The sequence below is a fragment of the Tympanuchus pallidicinctus genome, unplaced genomic scaffold, assembly GCF_026119805.1.
Source record: "Tympanuchus pallidicinctus isolate F22 unplaced genomic scaffold, pur_lepc_1.0 scaffold13, whole genome shotgun sequence".
In the NCBI taxonomy this organism is placed as follows: Eukaryota; Metazoa; Chordata; class Aves; order Galliformes; family Phasianidae; genus Tympanuchus; species Tympanuchus pallidicinctus.
Window position 1 is genome coordinate 2535995 of NW_026294648.1, and position 24545 is coordinate 2560539.

The following is a 24545-nucleotide window of genomic DNA, read 5'->3' on the forward strand; positions in this document are numbered from 1 at the left end:
CCAGCAAGGCAGAGCACAGGCAGCACTTCACATGGCCAGACTACCACAGCACCTTTCCAGTATCATTCCCTCCCTTCACGCATTGCTTCCCCATGTGAAATGTCAGCAAAGCTGCCATAGAGAGAAAGGATGAAGCAGTAATGCCCCAGCTGTGGAAGAGGCACAGAAACAAAACAGTTTGTGTAAGAGCCTTTCCACCTTACCAGACAGCTCACGTTCTCTGAGGGGTTGTGCTTTGGTCCCTGTTTGCAAACATGCAAGTGAGTTGAACTAGTCATAGCACTGCCATGCTTGGGAAGAATTGAGGATCCATTCCTTACCTGAATAAAGGAACCCTGGAGGACCAGTCAATACTGAAGAATATCATCTGGTAAAAGACATTTCCTAATAAAAATAAAAATTAAAACAAATAAAATAAATCAGTCGTTTTTATTTTTTCTTTGGACCTGTGGTTCCTACCTCAGCTCTACCAGATTTTTATCTTCACTACTAACCTACAGGGTTTGAGAAATAGTCCGTTATGCCAGCTGCTGGAAGAACACTTAGTGCATTACATCTAGGTTGTTCAAGCTCTCTCTCACAATACTTTATCATGTAATTTCAAAAGGAACCTCTTACAACTTCTTGCATGCCAGCCCTTCATGAACAATCCCCGTCAAGAACCAAATACTCAAAGAGAAGACTGAAGCTCCCTTTATTTTCCTGTCTAAAAGAAAAACCCGCAGGGGGAGAAGTGAACAGCTCTAAAATTCAGATGGATGGTGACATAACAGAAGGCTGCTCCAGGCTGGTTGGTCACAAAGCACACGGTGACAACGGTGTTCATCATCCCAACACAATGACTTCTCTAGAGGGAGCCAGAAGAACCACAATTACCATTTGTTTTCCAACCAATATTTTACTGTGCTCTTGAATATGCAGCACAGAATGGGAAGCAGATTTGCCTTGCACTGCATGCATCTTTTTCCAAGCAGTCAGGTGTGCCTCATCAGCAAAAAGCACTTACATTATTTTCAGAAGTTATTAAGTGAAATGGGAAACCAGCATACTGTGATTCTATTACAAAAGAATTACTGCACTCAAGCACTGCTGGTGTAAGAGGTATCAGTTGACTTCAGGCAATGTAGCTAAGCCAAGCAGGGCTCTGTCTAAGTTCAGTCTCCCATTTCTCCAGTATTTGCAGGATTGCCACATAACCTAGATGTAAACCCACAAAACGAAGAAGTGCTGACCTTCCAATTCAGAAAGCTGTGCAAAACAAACATAATGAAACATCAATTCAACTAATAAGAATATGAAACAATATGGAGAGGTACCTTGGCATTAAAGATGCTCAGCGTCCTTCAGGATCTAGTTGCTAAGGCATCAAGTTGATCCAGAGCTCTTGTCAGGCTTCTCCTTCATCCAAGTTCTGCACTGAAGTATCTAAGGAGGCGGTCATCATCTTCAAGCCACTGAAGATCTCTGCTAAGCTGGTAAACAAACTCCTTGGACATTCAGGAAGATTCTCCTGTTAACCCTGTCAAGTATTCCATCTCATAATTTTCTTGTAATGTGATTATGGACAGGCTTTGCTTTACAAATCTAAGTATTAATCTTTAAATACAAGGCCACATTTTTATGAGGTTCAATAAAGAATGCTGGCACTCATGATGTGTTCTTAAAACAAACCAAGAAACGTTTCAAATACAGCAAGTATCGAGAGCCTCTCAAAGTTCCAACCCCACCGTCATCTCCAAACACACACATACGCTGCCTTTCATCTTTCCAACACTTTCAAAAAAGGAAAAGTCGTAATTTATCTCTCACATTTTACTTTGGGAGCCAAACAAAAGCAAGAAAGCAGTAGCAGCAAGGTTGGTTAAACACAAAACTATGAAAATATCGCTTAGATCACTCTTTCTATGGGCATTTTTCAATGGCATTGGGCAGCAAGTATGAAACAGGCTCTCCAGCTCACAAGAAGACACAACAGAAATACAAGATACTACGTCAGAAGTCTAATCAGCAGGATAAATGGGATTTGCCTGAAGAATCCTCAAATATCCAAACAGAAAAGGAAGATTCAATTGTATCTGAGAAATAAAGGCTAAAATATATCCATCCTTGAAAGGTTCCAGGAATAGTATGATTCACCTAATCGTAAACAGGGAATGCTAGAAAACCAACCTAATTGAATGAAGCACCTTGTAGCGATGTGCAAAAACTCAAAATAGGACTAACTGCCTCATCCAGCCATTAGTGACAAATACTATTTTTACCTCAATTTCAAAAGAGAAAGCACTAGAAAAACACATCTGTAGGAAGAAAAACAGCTTTCTGGTAAAGAGCTCTGCTGAGAAAAATACTTCTCACAAAAATCAGCCTGCATTGGATGGCTGTTGCTAAACTAGCAAGGAAATAATGGGGCTTTATCTGCTGTTTTGTGTATTCTTGGATTTGGTTAGTTGAACAAAGTTGCAGGAAAACACACTGTTGCTCTTGGCTTTGGGAGATCTCACTGGGGTTCCACTATCTGGTCTCCAAGATTCAGGATCTTCTCTCTGGGCAAAGAGATGTGTGCAGATAACATGCAGGGAAGGAGGGTGATGCAGGTGTTGTGCACATAACACATTCCTCAGTGAGGTTCTGACAGATATTCTTGAGGCCAGAAGAAATTCAATAGCTCAAATTCTGTTTCCTGAAACGGAAAGATATCCTATTATAGACATTTTTATACAACCAGTGTTCTTTCCAACATGAAAGAGGACCTAAGCCTTCTAGCACAGATAAGGTCTTCAACACACAAATCTAAAAGCTGCTAAAAAAACACAGTTGCAAACACTGAAACACAGGCAGTTCTGTAGTTCACTGAAGTATAAGGGAGCGCATTAGGAAAAAAGTACAGATACACAGTACTTCTACCACGTATAGCACACACATCCTGGTAACTTACTAGTGGAACAAATTTATGGCACAGTCACTAAAACCAAAGGAAACATAATTGCACAAGAACATGCAGAAATTCAGTACTTCATTTTGTTTAATCTGTATGGAAAAAGAAAACTTTTAACATAAGCTCTCCTGTGTCAAACAGTGTTAGCTTCCCTCAGCCCACACCAGCCAGGCAATTCATGCAGAGAAGCCTTTGTCTGTAATCCAGGTATGCTGTTCTCCTTTAGAGTGTCTGATGAACTTGTGGCAGTCAGACTGAAGGTTTCTCTCCCCATTCTAAGAGGTACAAGTTTCTATCCCTCTGCCCCTCCATGAGGCTACTGATGGAACTTGTGCTTTTCACGCACTTCTCAAAAAGGAAAGATGAGTTCCACACTCCACACTTCTGAAACAGCCTCAGTTGAAAGCAACAGCCTCATGCGGGGTCTCAGGAATTCAGCTGCACGACCTCTCTCCTGCTGAGCTCCCTTCGGAACTTACTCCCATGAAATTGCTCTGTGACTTCCCTCCAGGACAGCCAGCACCACACTTGCCCAGAACAAACCAGAAGCCAAACAGCTCCATTTGCAAGCCCTGCTGCTCAGAGCTTCATCCAGCTTGCTGGAATCATAGAACAGTTTGTGTTGGAAGAGACCTTTATAGATCATGTGGTGCAACTCCCTGCACTGAACAGGGACACCCACAGCCGTCAGGTGCTCAGAGCCTGGTCCAGCCTGACTTGGGTCTCTCCAGGGATGAAGTACCACCACCTCACCAGGCAACCTGTGCCAGAGCCTCATCACCCTTAACATAAAAGAGTTTTTCCTTGTATCCAATCCAAATCTCCCTTCTTTTATTCTAAAATCGCCTGCCCTGGTCCTGTCACAGCAGACCCTGCTCAATAATCTGTTCCCTTCCATCTCACAGTCCCCCTAGATACCCACAGGCCACTCTCAGCTCTCCCCACAGCCTTCCTTCTCCGTGCTGCACAGCCCAGCTCTCAGCCTGTCCTCGCAGGGAGGTGTTCCATCCCTCACATCGTTTTTGTGCCCTCCTCTGGATGCTCCAACAGCTCCGTGTCTCTCCTGTGCTGAGCACTCCCCATCTGGACGCAGCGCTCCAGGTGAGGTCTCACAGCACGGAGCAGAAGGGCAGATCCCCTCCTCGCCCTGCTGGCTGTGCTGCTTTGGATGCTCCCAGGATCCGGTTGGCTTTCTGGGCTGTGAGGGCACAGTGCTGCTCATTCCAGCTGCCATCCACCAGCACCCCCAAGCTCTTTTCCAATGTGACACTGCAGACACAAGTTCTGGAAATTGCTACAGCTTTAATCAAGTGGTAGCCATCTTTCAGAAAAGCATGTTTCCAAGAGTAGGCATCACTAAGTGCTGTAAGAGCTTTCCCACAGCTTCTCATGAGGGCGCTGCAAGAACAGGCTCACTGCTTCAGGCCAGACACAATTTTTGCAGCAAAAAAATGAAGCTGAGAGCTGCCCCAATGAAGAACTCAGCGGCAGAGTAGAGCAGTAGAGCACTGTGACAGCAAGGTGCTCTGTCAGACAGCAGAGCTAAAGCACACACACAGCCCCAGAGAGGTGAGAGAACAGAGGGGCAACAGAGCAAGGTGTGTGTTTGCGGGCTATGAAGCCAGGCGGAACCAAGAGCTGACTCAGTCACTCGTGTGGGTCACAAACTCGGGAAGCATCTCCCCATCGACAGCTTTCCAGAGATAGGGAACCTAGAACCCACCAGCAATGACACCCAAGGGTTGGTTTAACATCTATGCTTCGTTTCTAACAAGTTTGTGCGGCTTCAACTTTCAGCCACTGATTTTTAGATTCGATTTTTTTCAATCCCTGTTTTGCTACATTCCCTGAAGTCCCTAGGGACTGCACTTTATTCTCATCCTCCAAAACCTCGACCTCGGGAGCGTGTCACCAATTTATGTTGCTGTCCAGCTGCGCACCGCAGCAAGAGCACAGAGCCTCTGCGGAAACAGCGTCCTCCTTTCGGAGGCCCTACGCGCTAACAGCTAACTTGAAACACAAGATCCCTCGCATGCTTTTGCGCGCTCTCCCAGCACCTGGCGGCACGCGGCACTTTCCGAATGCTGAATTCAGCGCGCTGAAGTTCAGCAGAAACGACGGAGCCAAACTCCGACATCCGCCCTCCCTTTGCGGAGCGGAGCCGCCTCCCCTCGCCCCCCTCCAGCCCGCACGGCCGCCGTCCCGCCGTTCCGCAGCCCGGGGGCACCGGCACGGCGCCGCGCACCCCGCGGGGACCCGAAGAAGGGCCGTGCGGCTCTCCGCCCGCCCGGTGCCCGGCGCGTCCCACCCCCGGCCTTGACGACAGCGCGCTAATGAAATGCTAATGCCGGGGCGCGGAGCCGGGCGCTGCCCGCGCCGATAAAACCCAGCGCGGGGCCGCCCCGCCGCCCGCCCGCCGCCATGCAGAGCGCGGCCCCCGCCGCCCCGCCGGCGCTGCACCTCCTCACCTCCTACTTCATCGACGGCATCCTGGGCCGCGGCCCCGCGGCGGGACGGCACGGTGAGGGACGGCGGGGCGACGGAGCGGTCCCGACGAAGCCGTCCCGCCGCTCTCACCGCCCGCTTCTCTCCCCGCAGGCGAGGAGCGCCCGGCGCGGCCCGACCCCGCGGAGGAACCGGCGGCGTCCGAGCGAAGCGGGAGGCCGCGCGGCGAGGCGGCGGGGAGCGGCGAGGCGCCGGCGGCGCTGAAGAGGAAGCAGCGGCGGTACCGAACCACCTTCAGCACCTTCCAGCTGGAGGAGCTGGAGCGCGCCTTCCGCAAGTCGCACTACCCCGACGTGTTCACCAGGTAGCGGCGCGGGCGGGCCGGGCGGAGGGCCGCGGATCTCCGGGGCGGTGCGGCGGCTAACGGTGCGCTGCCCCGCAGGGAGGAGCTGGCTCTGCGCCTGGAGCTGACGGAGGCCCGCGTGCAGGTGGGTGGCGGCCACGGGGACGCGGGGCGCGGGGTTGGGGGCAGCCGCGCCGTCCTCCCGGCTCCCGGAGGATGGAGACGCGGGCGCGATCCCGCAGCGGGGACACGGACGGCGTCCTGGCAGCGTCCCACACCGCGCTCCGCCTCGCGTTCACCGCCGGGGCTCCAAAGCAGGTACTGTCTTCCCGAGCTTTAAGGTTACGAGAGCGCTGTAAAGCGAGGGCGCCGTCGGGCGAGGTGTTGAGTAACTCGCACCGTTCTCGCGTTCCAGCTTAGCTCAAAAAAAAACCGCATCACGCTGCTGAATTATCCTTCACAACAAGTACGGGGTTACTGTAGCATTCAGGTAGCAAAGAGGGGGGCTGGGGGGGGGGGGTTATAGCCGAGCTGAGCCGTGCAGAAGAACACCCGTAGAAAATAAGACATACAGAGGCCAGCCGTGGCAGCCCACAAACACCTCAGCACATTTCCCCGACCAAAGCACTCACATCTAGAACTTTTTTGAGAAGTAGCTCATTCAGGTTAATGACTAGCATAAGGTAGAAGACCCTTTTAACGCAAAAGCGAGGTGCTTTGGTTTGCTTTTTCTTCTTGAATACGTTTCAGACACTGAAGAGTTGCAAAGTAGTTTCACGCTCAAAACTGAAACTGCACTGCACTTGGCTTGGGTGGTGTATCAGATAATGAGCGAGCTCCTCTTCCAGCACAGCCCTGGCTATGGCTTTATTCCTGAAGCACTGAGAACTGGGTGACAGCCCTGCTTACTGCCACTTAGCTTTGATACCACCAATGCTTATATATCTTGTCATTGCTTAAATCACTGCGCATGCAGTGCTTGCTGACATCTGTAGGGTTCCATTTCTCTCTCTCTCTCTCTTTTTTGTTTTAGCTTTTTATTTTAACATGTACCTTAAAAGTATTAACAGCACTTCACAGATCACTCATCTGACAATACTTGGATATGCTATTAGTGTCTGTGATGTGGACTTGGAGGAAACAGTGTGCTTTTCCCCCTCCTACCACTAATCACTAAAAGTTCCAGGCAGTGAAATACCCCAATATCTGGCACTGACATGCGGCATCCACAGACAGAAAGGACACGGGTGGGAAAGCTTTCCCTGTCACTGTCACAGCTGCTCCGTAAGGCGCTCACTCTGTAGTCCGTTTGACTGGTGAAGGAATGGCACAGTGGTAGATGGCAAAGAGGAACTCACCTCCTAATGACTCATCTAAAAGACATGGAAATGGTAGGTTTGATGGAGTCAGAATGGCACTCACAAGGAACATACCACAGTTGATGTTAGAAGGGATGTCAGAGAGCTGTTCCCTGTACCTACAAACTCCTTGTCTGATTCAGATCCTAACAAGTCTCCTGGGCACAAGCACCCAGTCAGCACAGGGTGAACTTGCAGGGCACAGTGCTTCTGCTTTGTGCAGGCGTTCTTGTCCTGTGGTAGACAGAAGACAACTAAGCCTGGAGGTAAGAGGATGAATAGAGACAGTGATGTACCATTACTGTTAATTTATTCTAGTGTAACTTCAGGAAACTAATCTTATTAAATGCAATCAGACCAGTTCTTCACCTCAACGTTTTTAAACCGGGGTCTGTTTCTTTGGGGATACTCCTCTGTTAGCTAGCTGAAATGGGCACAAGCCGCTGTGCTGTCCTTTACTCTTGCATCTTTGAGTCTTTTATGAAAATGAACAAATAAGGAAGAAAAATACCTATTAATATATTCTCATTTCAGCATCGCTTCAAAGAGATCAGCCCCCCAGCCCCCATTATTTGCTTCTACAGAGGAAGGGAAGAGATAGCAGCAAGCATCTTTGCATCCCTTCTTACCTTGGAAAAGGAGTGGGGTGAAAGTCTGCAAAACATTTCTGTAATCTCAACAGCCTGTGTTGGGAAGCTCCTCAGTCCTACTCATATCTGTTCTTACCATTCAGCTCACAATTCGTATTGCTGCTAGGGGAAGAAAATAAGAAAAGGTGAAAGGAATGTTTTGTTTTCTTCACATGTAGACTGAAGCATTACTTGGGTGTTTTAGTTCTGTAAACTAGATCAGTGTCCAAACATGAGCTTACGTGTGCCACTGTTCAAAGTACCCTGGCTGTATTTTCTTGATTAGGATCCTGCATTTGGGTACTGCAGAAACACAGCACGTTCAGTCACCTCTGGAGGGCTTTTTAATCCCTGCAAGGTATTACATCGATTAAATATGATACATTTTTAAAGGAAATTACAACAAGAAAGCCATCACATTTTACATGCTTACCTTTCCTTTTGAAAGGAAATGTTTCTTTTGTCACATACGTGCAATTCTAGTAATTGCAAAATGATTTGGGTGGTTTTTTGTACAATTTGAAGATGTTCAAAACTCATCTTTCTTTGAGATTTGAGAATTACTCAAATACTTAAGTGATGCATTTTTTTTCCCCAAAGTATTTGTTCCGCTGCTATTGCACTCATACTATAAAGGTCTCAAGACCAGCACAGCAGTTTCTCTTACATTTCGCTTGGCACTTCAGATATCTATGAAAATAAAGGCAAGTTAAGCCTTTTAAAAGAAGCAAAGGAGAACTGCTTCAAGATGACTGATGTGAATGATAACGGCCATGACATGCACACTGTGTACGAGGTGTGTCTGTGCCCCTTTTATCACTTGAGTTGATGAATACATACCAGCAAGAAGCTGAAAGCCAGCTTTTTTCCTGAAGGTAATTACCAGATATCTGTACTATATTTCCTTCCCCTTCAGTGAATAAAAAGTCTGAGAGATGACTACGTAAGTTTAGTTGTAAACTCCAAACCGTCTGTAATCGTAAGTTTGAGTCATCACATGGATTTGCTTTAGGACAGAAGCAGCAGAAAAGCCCACTTTTCATCTTCTTTACGAAGAGACTGAAGAACAACGCTAAGATTTAGTAAGGAAAGGAAGGCCTTTGCAGCACATTATTTCTTTTTTAGGAAAGGATTCATTTGCACGTGTGCAGCATTGCAGAGTGCACCGCCTTTATAATTAGATTATTCTAACAGAAAATGCTTGGAATCTGTGATCCGTAAAACCTCAGCTAGGCTCCACTTAAAAAATTTTGGAAATGCAGTTACAAATATAAGATGACTTTACATTACTTTTAAGCAGTAATCTGTTGGCAGTGATTAAGCTCATTTCTGGCACCACCTGCTGCCAACTGCCTGTACATTTACACATCTAACCTGAGCAGTACAAATTGCTCCTCCAGGAGGACAGCAATTCCCCAGTGTGAAGGCAATAAAATACGTGCAATGGAAGGACCATAGCAGTAATTCTTCATCTGACTCTGGAGAGCCCCACAGCAAGTGTAGATATCATTGACGTGTGTAGGAACATCAGCGTCAGGACAGCAAAGCCACAGCATCCTGCAGCACCCTGCTTTGTGGGGGCTTCCCTTCCAAGCACCTGAAGGTCAATGAGTCACTGCAAATGGTTATTTGCCATTTCTGATTATTGAAGTACAGCTGGGAACCTCCAAAACCCAATTCTCAGATGCTACACCAATAAAAACCTAGATCTCTTAAAATACTTTCTGACTGAAACATAATTGCAGATATGCAGTAATACAGTAATAATGTAATCCAACTACTAGAAAGCACAGTTCCACAAAAATTCAGAGATCTTCATAATAGATTGTCAATGTAGAATGACTGTGTCAGAAGCTAAAACCAAAGGAATAACTATTTTAGCCTCTGCTAACCTCTGCAATGTGCAATTTTTAGGGTTTTTAAAGTGGCACTGATAGATTCTTATTCTGAAGATAACTAGGGTAAATGATCCTCATCTTTAAAGCCCACCTTTGTCTTACATCAGAAGTAAATTTCAGAGAGCCCTAATTGCATATAGGATAGAAGACAGTCTTTCCAAGAACTCTCGTTCCTGCTATTACCATCCTCTCCTAAATACACTATCCCCATCAGAGCATTTAACTATTATTCACAGATCACTTCCACTGGATTTCAACAGTAATTATACGGAAGTGTGACGAATGAGTTTATGGGCTAATGACTTTCTTCCAAGTCCAGATCCAGTTCAGAATCCAGCTCGAGTGGCCCTCAAAGCAGAGGGGATGCAAAGACCCCAGCAGCTGAGTCCATCTGGATTTTGAGTGTGCAACCTCAGCAGCATATGCTTATAATTTCATTTTCTTTTATTTTTTTAAAAACCCTCTCCCCACTGTTTTACAGCTGACGCTCCTCACTCTGCTCTTTCCTACCATCGTGGGTCAGCACAGTGAATGCTTAAGAATAACACTGAGAAAAATCAGTTTTCTGATCTATAGATTGGATTGACTGCATTCTTTAAAGATGTTCACCAGGCTAAAATAATGATTAATCAGGCTCAAAGAGGCTACATGTTCAACAACTTACTGCACAAAACCACCACCAGTTCAAACTCCATTAGCAACAGCTTGATTCCCTGTTCTGATACAACTTGCTAGATTTTCTACTTCTGTATCGGCTTCCACTGCAATTCTGTTAATTGCTGCCATAATTAAATGCTGTTTAGATTCACAGCAGATAACAGGAGCTTTACTTCTTAATCTCCTATATAAAAATGGAAGTCCTGGTCATCAAGATAAAGGCACACACCGCCTATTTGGCCTGCTTAGTCTTACAGTCACAATTAAGGTGCTTTCTGAGGTATCTCTGCAGAAATAGCCACCTTTTGAAAGGCTTTGTTGAAATTTAATTTGCAGTAACTACCTTAGGAAGAATAATCATTTTAATAACTGATCCCAGGTTCACAGGTGATAGGTTTATATATTACCGTGACTTGAAACTGCATGGAACCACTCAGTCAGAGCTAGAGAAATCAAATCTGTTTATAACCAATTTATTTATTAATTAACCCACTAAGGTATTTACGAATGGATCTTTAATGAGATGTGTTTTAGCTTAACAAATATTTTGCCATCTCTGTCGCTGCATGCAGTAGTAGCCAGAAGATGAACTCCAGAACAAGTTCAGCTAATGCCTTTATCATTTCTTTTTCAAGGTCTGGTTCCAAAATAGAAGGGCAAAGTGGAGGAAACGTGAAAAAACTGAAATTCTGGGGACTGTTCCAGGAATCTCCTTAACGCACCCACTTGGACTGGTTCTGGACGTTCCGCTCAGCCATTCCCCCATCCTCGATCACACATGGAGGTCGATGCCTTTCTCAACACTGGCTGTGCCATCTGTGTCTCCGGCCTTTACTTCTTCAACCTTAGGGCCATTTGGCCTCAGTAGCCTTACCTGGACTTCTCTCTTCAGAAATCCCATTTTAAATCCGCACTTTGGAAGGTATCAAGCATTTTTTCCCCCAAAATCTCTAAGTGTTTAAAAATATTGTGTGTTAGTTTGATACTCACACGTTCTCCAATGAATGTGCTCTCAGAGAAATAGGTTCACTAAAACAGGACTGGTGTTCCTGTGTGGGATCACATGATTTGAGAAAAAACAAGATTTAGTTTTAAGTCACGTTAGTGAAAACTTAACTCACAACTGCAGTTTGAATAACAGCTGTGAGATGTTACCTTGCACGCCGACCCAGGTTATGCACCATAAAGATGTGTCAGCAAGTCTTAGTCCTTTATTTGCAGGATGTCAGGAGGCAGTCCTTAGGATACGAAAAGGCATGTTGTGTGTGCATCTGCATGTATTATACACACAAACGTAAAAGGCTGTGCTCTCCTGCTAAGCTACAGCCTATGCCGTAGTTCCACAGCAGCAGGCAGAGCTTTCTGCCACGCACAAATGCTGCGTTTCACATGAAACAACTTCTCTGAACAAACTGGCTGCATAAACAGCTACATACGTTGGTCTTCCTGCGGGATATTTTGCTGTTTTCACAGAGCAGGCTGATCTCCAGCATCCCAGGTTTGTTCAGAAAGGATTTAAGGTCAGGTCAGTATTCAAGGTACCTGCGTGCCGTATCCGATCAGCTGCCTTATTTCAATTAGAAGTGTTTGTTGGTTTAAAAGCAAGAGGCTTTGCTGCAAAATAAAGCTAAAATATATCCTGCAAAACAAAATGTACATTTGGAAGAAAGTGGAAATTATAGCAAATTATTTTCTAGTATTATTTTGTCTTTTTTTTTTTTTTTTTTTGCCTGCAATCCATTACAGATACTTGTTCTGCAAAACGCTTCTTAGTTTGGATAATATTGACTTCTTTCAAATACAGGTTTCTCAGTGCTTTAAATCCTCTCATGACAACAGCTTCAGTGCTCATGAAAGCCCCCGGCCCCCCATCAGACCCCGCTCTCACTGTCTTCGCTGATCCAGCAGCAGTTGAAAGGAAAACATCAAGCATCGCAGCGCTGAGGCTCAAAGCGAAGGAACACTCAGCACAAATCCCTCAATTAAACCTCGTCTCAAATACCAACAAAGAACTCTGTTAGGAGCTCACCCGCAGGCTACAGCCACAGAAGGAAATGCTTTCTCCAAGCAGCGCCTGTTAGAGACGTTTAAAAAAGAAAAACACACGCACCCAGCTGCACTCCCTCCACCTGTAATGGACAAAATGGAATGGGCAACAAGGAAATAACCTTGCTAAAAGTTGTTTTTCTTCATCACAGTGTGAAATCATGCAGCAAGTTGACTTCTGTCATCATTTCTACCTACAATTTCGGACAGTAAAGGAAAAAAAAAAATCACAGGAGCTGTCTCATCTTTGTAACTCAGGCTGACATGAAACTGAAGCTGTGAAATCCCCGAAGTGACTGGATGCTGGTTCAAGGATTCAGAATTCTTTGTAGGAATAACTTCAGTCGTAGAAGTGATTCTTAACTCGTTTCTCAGGAGGAACTCTTACATACAGTACGTAAGAACTGGTACATAGTATGTTCTTGACTTTGAAACCATGCTTCACGTTGAAGTGCAGACGCCAGTGAAATCTCGCATGTTAGGCTTAGCAGGAAGGAGCTGTCGAGTATTTTCAACATAGGCTTTTGATTCAGAACCAGGTTTGTATAAAGCATATCTTGTTTTAAACATTAAAAACGTTTATGTCCAGTGGCAGTGGTTAATAATTAAAAAAATCCTTTGTGTATGAAAACTGTCCTGTGAAAATAGGCTGTTAACGTGCAGTAAATGCTGTGTAGTTCTCTATGTGCATTTCTACATATCAGTAAATAGCTAATACTGTAAATATGAGTTTACTAAATACTCTAGCATGCCTAGTGGCAGATATTAACAGACCACTAAGTTAACAGGTTACTTGTGCATTCCCATGTCTCATGCCTTGAGTAGATTGAGAATTCAAGTGAAAACTAAACGTGAAATGTTAAATTCTTCCTCAAACTGATTCTAGCATAGGTATAAACAGAAGCCCTACTGACCAGACATCTGCAACTCAGCAAAATCCTGAACTCATTTTCTGGCCTCAGACAAGTCATTTCAGAGTTTTCTGCTGAACCTCCCCATCTGTGAAATGGGACTGAGAACAGCAATCCTGTCTTTTGGTCTGGTTCGTGTAAAGCAAAGATAAGCATCCTCATTTTGCAGCTTACTTGCCTACCTCACAGGGCTGTTGTGAGGACTGATTAAACCATCATGACAGTGCAAATGGTAGTTATGTAAGTGCTAATTGTTGCTTAGCAATCACATCAGAAAGGCCAACAGCTGAGGACACCTGCAGGTTACCTTGCCTGCATCTGCAGCAGCAGTCCTAGCAAGCTCCATTTCTGTGGGTTGATGGAACAACGTGGAACACTTCCATTGACACTGTCTGGTTCCTAAAAACCATTCACAAATGCTAAATTCAGAGGAAATATTTTGTACTCTTTAGAACTTCTTTCTCACAGCAACTCTGGGACTACTCTTGAAGCTATCAAAGATGCTTTCTAGGCTGCAGTTTGAGTGCAGAGCTCCAGATACCTAACTGCTGCTGCTTTATACTTCCCTGAGTTTGTCCTTCTCGCTCACAGACCTAAACACAGTTGGCTGCATCAGGCAGATCCATTTTTCATTTCCTCTGAACTACTAATTGCTTTGATTACCCTTGAGCTGTAAGCAACTGCAAGTATTTCTGGATTCACAAATCTCATTGTGGTTCTCGCTGGGAGGAGGCACTGGTATTTTACTGTTAGGAAAAGCAAGCTTTCTATCCAGAGTACACTGCTGTTGCTGAGCCTGACGAGCAGGACTAAGCTTGGACAGTGACATAACCACGACACTCACAAGTTTTGTTTTCTTTCACAACAGCCACTCGCTTCTGCCAAACCACTCCCTTTGCCCAGGCTGCCAACTGGCAGCACAACACAGGACCCACTCGAGCAATGGGTTTGCTCCACATTAACCTTTCAGATGGGTCAATGGTTTGAAAACTCATTACACAGTCCATATTTGTATATCTTTTTTCCTTGCCAGTGTCATTCTTGCAACATGAGGAGGCTCTACAGGACAGCAGACTGTGCCATTATTTCATTTAAAGAAGCAGAACTGTCTTGCATTCACTGTGAGCCATTTGCAATAAAAATAAAACCTAGCTATTTTTGCCAAATTACATTTCTAGACAAATTCACTAGAAGCAGCACATGAAAAACAGCTGCTGAAGGCTGTCCTTTGCACTCATCACAAACTTTATCATTGACTACAGGGCCAACAGTATTTCACCTAAAAAAAAATAATAATAAATTCACAAGGCGAAATTCCTGTAGTTGCAGCAGTTACGTTCTGAGGTAACTTATCTATCAAAGTTCTTCTAATAGCTATGGGCACAAATGATTTAAGAGACAGCAGTTTGCATGCTTTCTTGCACTAAGCTCACAGCAGACTCAGACCTACCATTACGTAGTTACAGCCACTTTTAGAAATGCCACAGACCCCTCTCTGGAAACGATGGGGTTGGATAGCAGGGTTGGTTCCCCTGCCAGGCTGATTTGATGCTGTTCTTTACAGATTCTTCCTATAGGAAGGCACCCTTCCTCTAAGACGCTCTCCTCTCCTACTGCAGCGCTGCATTCTTGAGCCGTTTGGGTGGAAGATGGTGTCAGCAGGCATTAGCAGAGAACGCAGCTTGCCAATGCTTCACCTGGGTTTAGTTTGAAACACAGAGACATTTTCTTTAACCTGATCTCATGTTTTCTGCTGCGAGTCCTTCCAAGAAATTTCCATTATTTCACGTGAATTGAAAATCCAGCTGTGAAAGCTAATGGCATTATGAAAACAAACAGGCAGGACAACACTGAAATCATTCTAAGAATCAAAGCGCACCTGTATCCAAAATTCAACAAGCATTTTGTGTTAGCTACTGCTATTTTTAACAAACTATCTCACCAAGAGGAAGGATTCCTTCTTCAGAAACATCTCTCCATTTTGAATGTAAGTAGAAAGGTACAACTAAAATTTACTGCGAATATAGCATTAAAATGACATTTAAGAAACGCTGGGGGGAATTTCACTGGAACACCTTTGGTCTTGCTTCACAGTGACACGTGGCTCAACACTTAAACAGACCAAGCAGGAGCATTTGCTTTCCTGCCTTTTCCCAGTAGAACCAGGCCTGTAATTTTACAGAGAGCTTCTCACGCACCGTTATTTCCAGACACTTCATTCTGCCTTATGGGATAACAAATCCACTGCAATTTAGGCAAAGCCTGCACTGATCTGGATTAAGACTGCAGAATTTTTGCCAGGATTGCAGCCTAATTCTTCTCTGTGTGACATCAACACAGCCTCCTGGCACAGGCTTCTGCTGAAGCAGGCCTGGAGCCCCGCTTCTATTATTATTATTATTATTGGGTTTGTCTGATTTTCCTGAAAGCAAAAATCTGGGGGAGGATTTTCAAAGCAGCACAGTAGATCCAAGCGCACTGCCGGCCCTCTGCTCCCTTTCTACAGGCTTTAGCCCACTGTGAGAAAAACTGTGGCTGAATTAAACCTCTTGACATTACTCCCCATGTCAGAGTTTGTTGAGTTGCTTTGTGGGAAGATTCTGCAGGATACTGATATCTCTTCATGAAGCACTCAAAAATATTTCTATTGCAGTTTGCACGTTTGGCTCAATTGTGAGTTTTGTTTAGTTTTCTTTTTTTTTTCTTCTCTGCTCCACATTCATAGCATTGGATGTTGGGTAGATTTCTGTATTTCCAGCAGCATAATATCATCAGAACCTCGCCTACAAAGAAAGAGCAATTGGGGGGGGGGAAGAAGAATAGGCCAGGTGTTTGAAGAAAAGACAAAAGAAAGGCACAGTAGGGTGTTCTGACTCACAAATCTGTATTGAGAAAGAAGTATTCATGAAGAAAATTAATTTAAGAAGTATGTAGTTCGGGTTTTGAGCCCACAGTTCCTTTCAAAAACAGATTAGCGATTAAAAACTTTTTTAGTCTAGCAATCTCTTAAACAATTAGCACAGTAATTGGAAAGGGACTACAAATTCAAATCTAGATAGACATAAAAGAGTTTCCCCATAGAGCTTTGCCTTGGTTTTGTGGGCCACTGGCATGCACCTGCCTTTACCATCAGTAGGGCTGAAATACTGAAAAAGTACTTTGAATAGGGATAGAAATGCCCCAAACAGTAATACCATACAAATTACTTAATTCATGTAAAGTAGTGGTAATTGTATTGATTATGAATGTGTGAGTGATTCCTTTATTTCAAGTTATATGAGACAACATATAACAAATACCAGCAGCTTGTAATGGGGTCCTCACTGCAGATTTGCCAACCATAGGGGGTGCGATGTCACTTTCCTCCTTATTCTGAAGGATAAATCTGGCTGTGCTGCCACTTGGAAAGAGAGAGCTGCTAACTTTAAACAGGTAAATAAGAATTTCTCTACTTATAGACTTTCTATCTATAAACTTTTCTCCAGTCTGGAAATAATCCTGCTCAACTTGTTTACCAAAAGTTGCCTGAAGTGAAAGGAAAAGGAAGGTAAGGGAACAAGACTCCAACCTTATGATGTTTTTCCCAAATCTGAATTCTTTTTTTTTAATTTTCCTACTATTGAGGATTTTAACAACTCATTTGTTTCCAACCCTTTATTTTATACGCCATGGATCACAACTAGTTGAAGCTTAGATTGCCAGAAGAATAAAAGAATTATATTAAAAAATATTGCACAACATAATTATATTTACTTTCAGCAACTTTCTGAGTTTTAACTTCCCATGAAGCTGCACGAACAAAATACATGTAAGAATAGGAAGTACGGGATAATATGCATGCCACTTGTACTTCACTTACACAGTGGCCCAAACTACACAAAATGCTGGTAAGGACAGAGCATTTCTATCTATTCTATGTTCAAGCAGCTCTACACACACATTACAAGGAAACCCAGCCAGCAGGTCGTGCTACAGCCCACCCACACCTGTGTGGAGCTGCCCACAAACACACAGCTGCATGAATGCACCCAGGACTTTAATTAAAGTCTCCACGCACACGTGCAAAGCATGAAAGTGAAATTACACCTGAGCCACTGTCAGCATGAAGGACAGATCTGAGCTTCTCACCTCACATCACAAATGCCTCCCATTGCAGAGGATTGCAAGTGCCCAAGCCATTTCTACTGCAGGGAAATGGAAGCCATAGGCAGGGGTGGGCAGGAGGCCCAATGGAACACAAGTTGCAGAGCTGCCACTGAAGGTCCAGTAAGGCTACTGCCCTCATTTTCACCTTCTGTTGTTTTTCAGAGTCAGATATCTCCGTTCAAGAAAAACAAAAAACAAAACAAAAAAGAAAACACCTTTTTAAACATGGCATGAAATTTTGTCATTTATTGGAACTTCAGGGTCCCTTCCAACCCAATTCTGTGGCTGCACTGGACCTCTCCCGGCCAGCTGCTGGGAAGCCATTGGCTGCTCACTCTCTCCCCTCATCCTCAAGGGAGCAAGGGGAGAAAAGCAGGGCACGGGGGCCGTGGGCAGCCCCAGGAGAGCACTTCTTGACTGCTCCTTCCTCCACAATGCTGCAACCAGGGCCTCCACGGGCCTCAGCCATCACAGAGCGCTCCAGCACTCCCCACAGCTGCATTCCTTTGAGGCACATCCATTACTGCACCTTGGGGTCTGCAGGGGCCAAGGGAGCTCCAGGCCTGGAGCACCTCCTCCCTGACCCCGCTGCTACATGGCTGTTCCTCACACTTTTTCCTTTCACCTCACTCACTGCAGAGCGATTATTTTGCTTCGTCTCATACTTGCCTTTGCTGAGGCACCCCCAGCATTTCTGCTGATCCCAGCCAAGCCCTGTGTCTGGGTCCTCTCCTTTCATCACATGGCCACGCTGCCCCCCACCCCTCATGCATTTGTTTTATTAGCAAACGCAGGGACAAACATCAGAGGACCGAAGACATTTAGTCCAGCAGTGTGCCAAGGCACAATTAAGGGGTGATACCCTGCATTATAACTTCATGTTAATTTAGTTTGTTGGCTGCAAGGCTTCTTACATCCCAGCTGGAGAGGAACTGCTTCACGAAGGCCGGTGGGAAGTCACTGAAAGATTGGAGTGAGCTGCAAAGTCACACTGATGGAGTAGAAAAACTTTGACATTAAAATATATATACATACTAGAATGGAAGGTTGTGGATTTTATTATTTTAGAGAAGCTACCTTATCAGTAATGATCTGCAGAAAAACTAGGACAAAATACTTGATGTGGCTGTCCAAACAAAAACTAAAGTCTTTGGTGTGAGCTGCATGGTGACATTATTGTGAACTAAAGCAGAAGCAGACAAGACAGCTTGAATTACAGTTTCATCTGGTTCAGAAGGGTTGCTAGTAAAATGCGTTTAGGTGATCTGCTAAAGAAAAGAATACATTGCATTTTGTAAGAACCCAGTCACAGCTAGAGATTTTGACAAAAGTTGACTTTCACACACAATTAAACATAATAATTTCAGTTTTCTAGTTTCATACAAGCTGATCCACAGACTGCCCTATCTCCAGGGTTATTTTGTACTGATAAAAAATCATGGGATTAATGTTTGTGAAAGAAGACAAGAGAGGACAACATTATTATAGCCTTATTTTCTGTGTATCCCAAAGAGAATACAGGAAAATAAGTGAAGCAAGCAGCCATGTTAATGTATGAGAAGAGCCTGAAGACGGTTTCTCATCAGTAAGTTATCAGAAGCAGCTAAGTCTTACTTCTGCTGGCATGTTCTCAAACTGATCTAGTGGAGAAGTTGCTGACTGAAGCAATAAAACTTTTTTCTGGTGTTTTAGCAGTGGCAGTGGAAGCTTTCACCTTCTAACTAAGACAGAGAAGGAGCAGGGAGCTGCACACGGAGGACACAGGAGGAGATGGAACACATTCACACACTGTGGCTTCTGCTTGGAGAATTCATGGAGCGCACTCCTCTGAGCCCAGTTCTTCAAACAAGCAATCCTCCTAAGCAGAGCAGAAAGGAGTGCTAAGGACAGCGGTAAGGACATGAAAACAGCAGCTCAAGGCACTACTATAGAGCATACAGGAAAGTCTTGATTTTAAAAACAAGAACACAACCTGCATCTCAGTTTCTCATCCCAAGCCCAAGTGACAGCAGGAGAGAACCCCACTGGTTGTTTCTAGCACGGACATGGCCATTACTAATGAGTCTTACAGATTTTATCTCATTAAGCTGCCACTTCAAGAGCAGCTACTCTTGAAAACACATAAGACAAGCACACATCTATGCTGCAGATCCACAGTGACCACAGCTTCCACAAGCTGGTCTTGAGCTTCAGTTGAGGTCACAGCCAGGAGGTGTGCAGATGTGGTATGAAGGGACATGGTATAGTGGGCAGCATCGGTGGTAGGTGGACAGTTGGACTAGGAGACCTGGGAGGTCTTTTCCAACCTTGCTGACTATACGAGCTGGCCAGCAGCAGCCAAGGTTCAGGAACTTCAGTCACACTGTAAGGACACCAATCATAGCTCAGTGGAAATAGAGGGACAATTCACTATTAGACAATATCACAATTCACTTGAAAACTTCCTTCAGTTCACTGCTTCACCCCTGCTCTGCAGGCTCCTGTGAATATATAGTTAATTCTGAAACTTGCAGTTGTGAAACCCTCCAGTCTGTAAACTGAAAAAGGCTGGAAACTCACAGTGCTCATCTGAAGCAAGCACCTTTCCACTGAGGGCAGAGGAAAGCAGCACACACTTCTGCAGTAATTTACCTAATGCAAGTCAAGATGCACTTCTCACATGCGACAGGCAAAGGAAACAGAGTCATACCTCAGGAAACGCTACAAATATTCATTTCTCGATGTCAACAGAGGTTTTCAATATTTAACATCTGTGAAGTATCTAAAAGCAACCCCCTTTTGTGATTAAAATTAAGCCTTACTATTATTATTAAGGTTTGTTTTGTTTTCTGCTATCAGACCCTTTGCAAAAATAAAAAGAAAATGCAAAGGCTTATTGACACAATTGTTTACAGCCTCAAAACTGAAGCATTCAGCAGATTTGCTTATGGAAGAACATTTGGATCCAACAGAAAGAAAAGACATTATCCCCATCCTGCCTTTGACAAGGTGGTGTCCATTCACATCTCCCCAGCATCCCCAGCAACACAGTGTCTTTCATGAGAAGTTCTACACAGCAGTAATGACTTAGGTAGAAAGACAAAAAACCCAACGAACAAGAACAAACTCCACACATGCCAGGGATTTGCACCTCACTCTGTATCACTTCAATTAGAGCTAAAACAGCTCAACCTGTTAGCGAGAAACAAGAGGGAACCATGCTGAAATAAGCCTGAGTCCACGAGCATACACAGCAGGGTGCAGAGATGTTAACTATTCTACCACACTTGTAGTAACCAAAAATTTGATTTTTTTTTCCCCTTTCTTAAATGGACATCTCCAAAATTTACAAGCAACTGTTCCTCATGGGTGTCTCTGCTGGAATTGCCTTTGTGCCATGACACACAGAACATTACCCTTCCCTTCCAGAGCTTGTCAATTTTTAATGTAAATACATTATAGATCTGTTATATTACGCCTTGCAAAAACATATTTTGAAAAGGTTTTCATAAATGGAACCAGAATCATGGCCACACAACAGTAAGAAAACATACCATCTACAAACACTGCAGTCTTAGATCCTTCCTACGTTACCTAGAAGGGAGTAGAAAGGGATCGTAATATCAGAACATGGCTTCTCCTTTCCCTTTATAGTTTAAAAAGTGGTGCAGAGACTTTGCAGCTTGGCAGACACTCATCAAAATAGACAACATATTCAGTTCTCTGCAACTATTTTAATATGGAAAGGTCTCATACACATTGCAATAGATTCACAGCAGGTCCTTCAGAAATATTGTACCTTTAGTACCTTTGAGTAAACAGAGGACTTGAGAAGGAGAAAAATGAATACAACAAGCAATCCAAACAAATTTTAAAATAATTTCACGAATGGTTTCCCTTTCAGTAGGATAAAAAACTCTGGCTACTCTCTAAAACACTCTCAACTGATAGCTTACCTATTAGACAAAAATTAGTGTCCATTCAGCCATGAAAGAGACAAGCCATTATATACTATGAGAGATCAAACTGACATCAGCTACCGTACGTCTTCACACTTGCTACATAATCAAAGTAAACTTTGCTATATGTGTCTGATCTAATGTACCTGTCAGTTATCGCTGTCTCTGCTCAGATGAGTCCGTGTGTCACCTATATACGTGGGACAAAACAAATAAACAAATTGCAATGTTATCTCTTCAAGCTGCTCACGCAGCCAGGGGAGAGTGCTTAGTATTCAGTAATGGAGTTAGGAGTAATTTACTGAGAGATAATTTCTTCTGGACCTAAAATCTCCTGCCTCCTGTAGTGCAGACAAATAGAACTATCTAACAGGAAATGGGGCATGATAATACCGCTCTTTAAATAGAGCTAACAAAATGGAAATACAATAGGCATTACAAAATACACAGCTAACAGTTATCCAAACCTTTGATGTTTTTATAGCTATTTATTGCGAGAAAGCATATTAGCTGCCCCATCCCATTTTAATACAAGAAAGTTTAACGTGCTTTTTTAAAACTCCTTTAAGAGAGCTACAACTAAAGTCACGGTCCAGAGTATCTGGGGACAGTTAGTACAAGGAGGAAAAGCTACCTTGCTGACAAAACAAAGCTCAGCAATCCACTCCAACAGCAGCATCGAGTGGAAAACCGTAGCTGTAAAAGCACCCATTGCTTAAATGCCTGTGTATGGGAATTGTTGAGTCATGGCCTGAACCACTGATTGATCACCTGAGGCAAGGACTGGATCAGCCATAGGAGCACAGGTGAAGACAATTCAGCTGGGTGATTTCCTAGACCCCATTTAAGGGCTGACCACCACTGGGGAAGGATCTCTTTCTGGAGAGCCCTCCTTTTTGGAGTTTTCCAGTGCAAGCCTACATCTCAGATACAGGTAAGCATTTCTTCTTCAATTGTTTCTTTCCAACTACAACACCTGTGATGTGCCATCCTAACCATACTACTTTTCCATCCCCACAGCCCAGCTCTAACCTCCCCGCACCTGAAGAGAGATGCTGCAGGGTGCAGTGCCTGGGATGCTCAGCTGGGCCTTGAAAAAGTAATGGTAACTGTGACTGGTCCCCTGCACCTCCCACACCTGGAGCGAGACGTACCATCCTTTTGCAGCACTTAGTGCTGCCCACAGCACCCAAGGCTCAGAACTGCTGGGACACGCAGCGCTTCAGGAGGCAGCACCCAGGGCGCCCTCCTGCCTGCCGGAATGATCTGCTCTGTCAAAACAAGGAGAAATGGCAAAATCAAGACTGACGGGGCCCTTCTCACTGCAGCGCTGTTTCTGTATCGTCTCTGGCACTCTGGGAGAAGTTGTAGATTTTGGAGAGCTCTGTCACAGAACTGCAAATCCAGTTCTTAAACAGATCCAGTTCAGCACACTCCTCTCACTTGCTTCCTGGCTTCGTTACAAAGAACACAGTCTATCTATACTACACAGCCAGTAAATGACTTTTTTTCATAATATATGTGTTATTCATGCAGTAGACATTCTTACTGCAATAGGAGTCAATTTTTCCTCACCTTCTATTTAGGCTGTATTTTTGGCACCTAAACTCCAAAAGGAACAGAGGAAGTCTGGAGGGCTGGGAACTGTGGCACAGCTCCTTGCTCAGAGTGATGGGGGGGGGAAATTCTTCTTCTAAGAGCCTGTCCCATCATGCAGCACACCTTTGTCTCTCGCCTGCAGCCCTGAAGACAACAAATCAAGGTCTTATCAGACAATTACATTTGTCAAACTGCTTTTATTTTTTATTTCCAGTCCTACTTAACCAATTAACACCCTTTTTTAATTCTGTTTCACTGTATTCCCACAATTGATTGCTTCAAAACCAGCTTGGTTCTGCCCTCCTTTTAGTCTTTTCTGTCCCAGGTCCAGCGATACCTCTAACCCAGAAAGAGAAATTATCCAGAAACAAAACTATCCCCATAATAGGAACTACCCAAACCTGGCTTCACTCTGTGTGTTAAGGACAAGTTCAATCACCAGAGCGCCAGAATGCTGCTTTAAAATCAAAATCTATGGGGTACTTATGCTGAACTTCTTTCTAGAGCATCTCTTCTGTGCTTTTGGTTGGTATCACTTCCTTCTCAGGGAACTTCTTCAGTATAACAAAACACTCTCTGTGAAGTAAGAGGGGGCGTTCTTTTCAGTGGCAGATATTTTAAATATTTCACTTTCCAAGTAGCTCTGTGAAGACAAGGAAGAAGTACATAACTTAAACACAAGGAGTCACTGACCCAAAAGTGATTAGCATTAGCTTAAAGCTTTCAGACCCCTTTTCATCTTATTGATTCTAAGCAGAATAAATCCGTAAATGATAATAGGGCTCAATTTAAATTACCTACAGCAAGTGCTGCTTTTCAGCTCTCAGCAGACAATCACGCTGTTCAATCAGCTCCATTCTGTATGTACAAAGCAAATTAATGCGTATAAAACAGTCGTAATTCAGGCCGGTTTTCAACAAAAGGCCCTTTTATGTAGCACACAACTGCCTTTTACTGACATGCTTTTAATTGAACCGATCACGTTATGGCCATATTCTACGCAATTATAGCAGAAAATACATACATCTTTCAAAAATACTGACCATTTCTTCCCCTCTGTAAAGCTCCCAAAGCATTTACCAGGTTCTCAGTTAAATCTGGACGCGCTTAGGAACAGCAGCAGGGCAGAAGACCACGCTTCTGAGTACTGCACAGCCAAGCGATGTCTCAAGGACAATTGCCACAATTACTTCAACACAAGGCCTATTCCTACCCCTTGAAGCCAGAGTCTGCAAACATGGCTCTCAGAAGCCAGTCAGAGACACTGCAGCATGCAGAATTCACAGAGAGGCTCCAACCTGGAGCAGGGTTTTTTCAAGCAACTCATTTCTGCTCCAAAAGGAATCCTTAATTTCTTTGCTTGTGCTGTGCTTGCATGTGTGACCAGCCCGTAAACCGTTGACATGCTGCTGAGATTACCAAGTAATTGCACGTCCCAGGAGGCCAAGGCAGTACTTGTTTAAAGAGTAAACTCCTAGGACAACAGAAGCAGCAATGGCCAGAAAGAAACTATTAAAAGTTGAGCCCTGGCAAATACTTCTGGGTCACTTCAAGATGTTGCCCAATGGAATTCTCTCTCTGATGGACAGAAGCACCAGCACTTAAGGAGGGCAGATGTCTGTGCCATTTCAACCTGGATG

General features: G+C 44.2%; 1 protein-coding gene and 2 long non-coding RNA genes across 3 annotated transcripts; 1 reads left to right on the top strand and 2 right to left on the bottom strand.

The window, feature by feature from the left end:
• Positions 1 to 317: 317 nt before the first annotated feature.
• Positions 318 to 5542, bottom strand: LOC128075963 (uncharacterized). Its single transcript, XR_008204171.1, has 3 exons — positions 5404 to 5542; positions 1317 to 2680; positions 318 to 384 (listed from the first exon to the last, which is right to left on the bottom strand). It is a non-coding gene; the product is annotated as an uncharacterized LOC128075963 (long non-coding RNA).
• Positions 5543 to 5604: 62 nt separating this feature from the next.
• On the top strand, positions 5605 to 15998 carry ESX1 (ESX homeobox 1; the record flags this gene model as incomplete). The annotated part of the gene is made up of 4 exons (XM_052673578.1): positions 5605 to 5744; positions 5823 to 5868; positions 10901 to 11187; positions 12070 to 15998. Coding segments are annotated over 4 exons (690 nt in total), but the record flags the coding sequence as incomplete, so codon positions are not given.
• A 2410-nt stretch (positions 15999 to 18408) lies between these two features.
• LOC128076043 (uncharacterized) lies at positions 18409 to 22097 on the bottom strand. The gene is made up of 3 exons (XR_008204224.1): positions 21941 to 22097; positions 21453 to 21496; positions 18409 to 19226 (listed from the first exon to the last, which is right to left on the bottom strand). It is a non-coding gene; the product is annotated as an uncharacterized LOC128076043 (long non-coding RNA).
• Positions 22098 to 24545: the final 2448 nt, after the last annotated feature.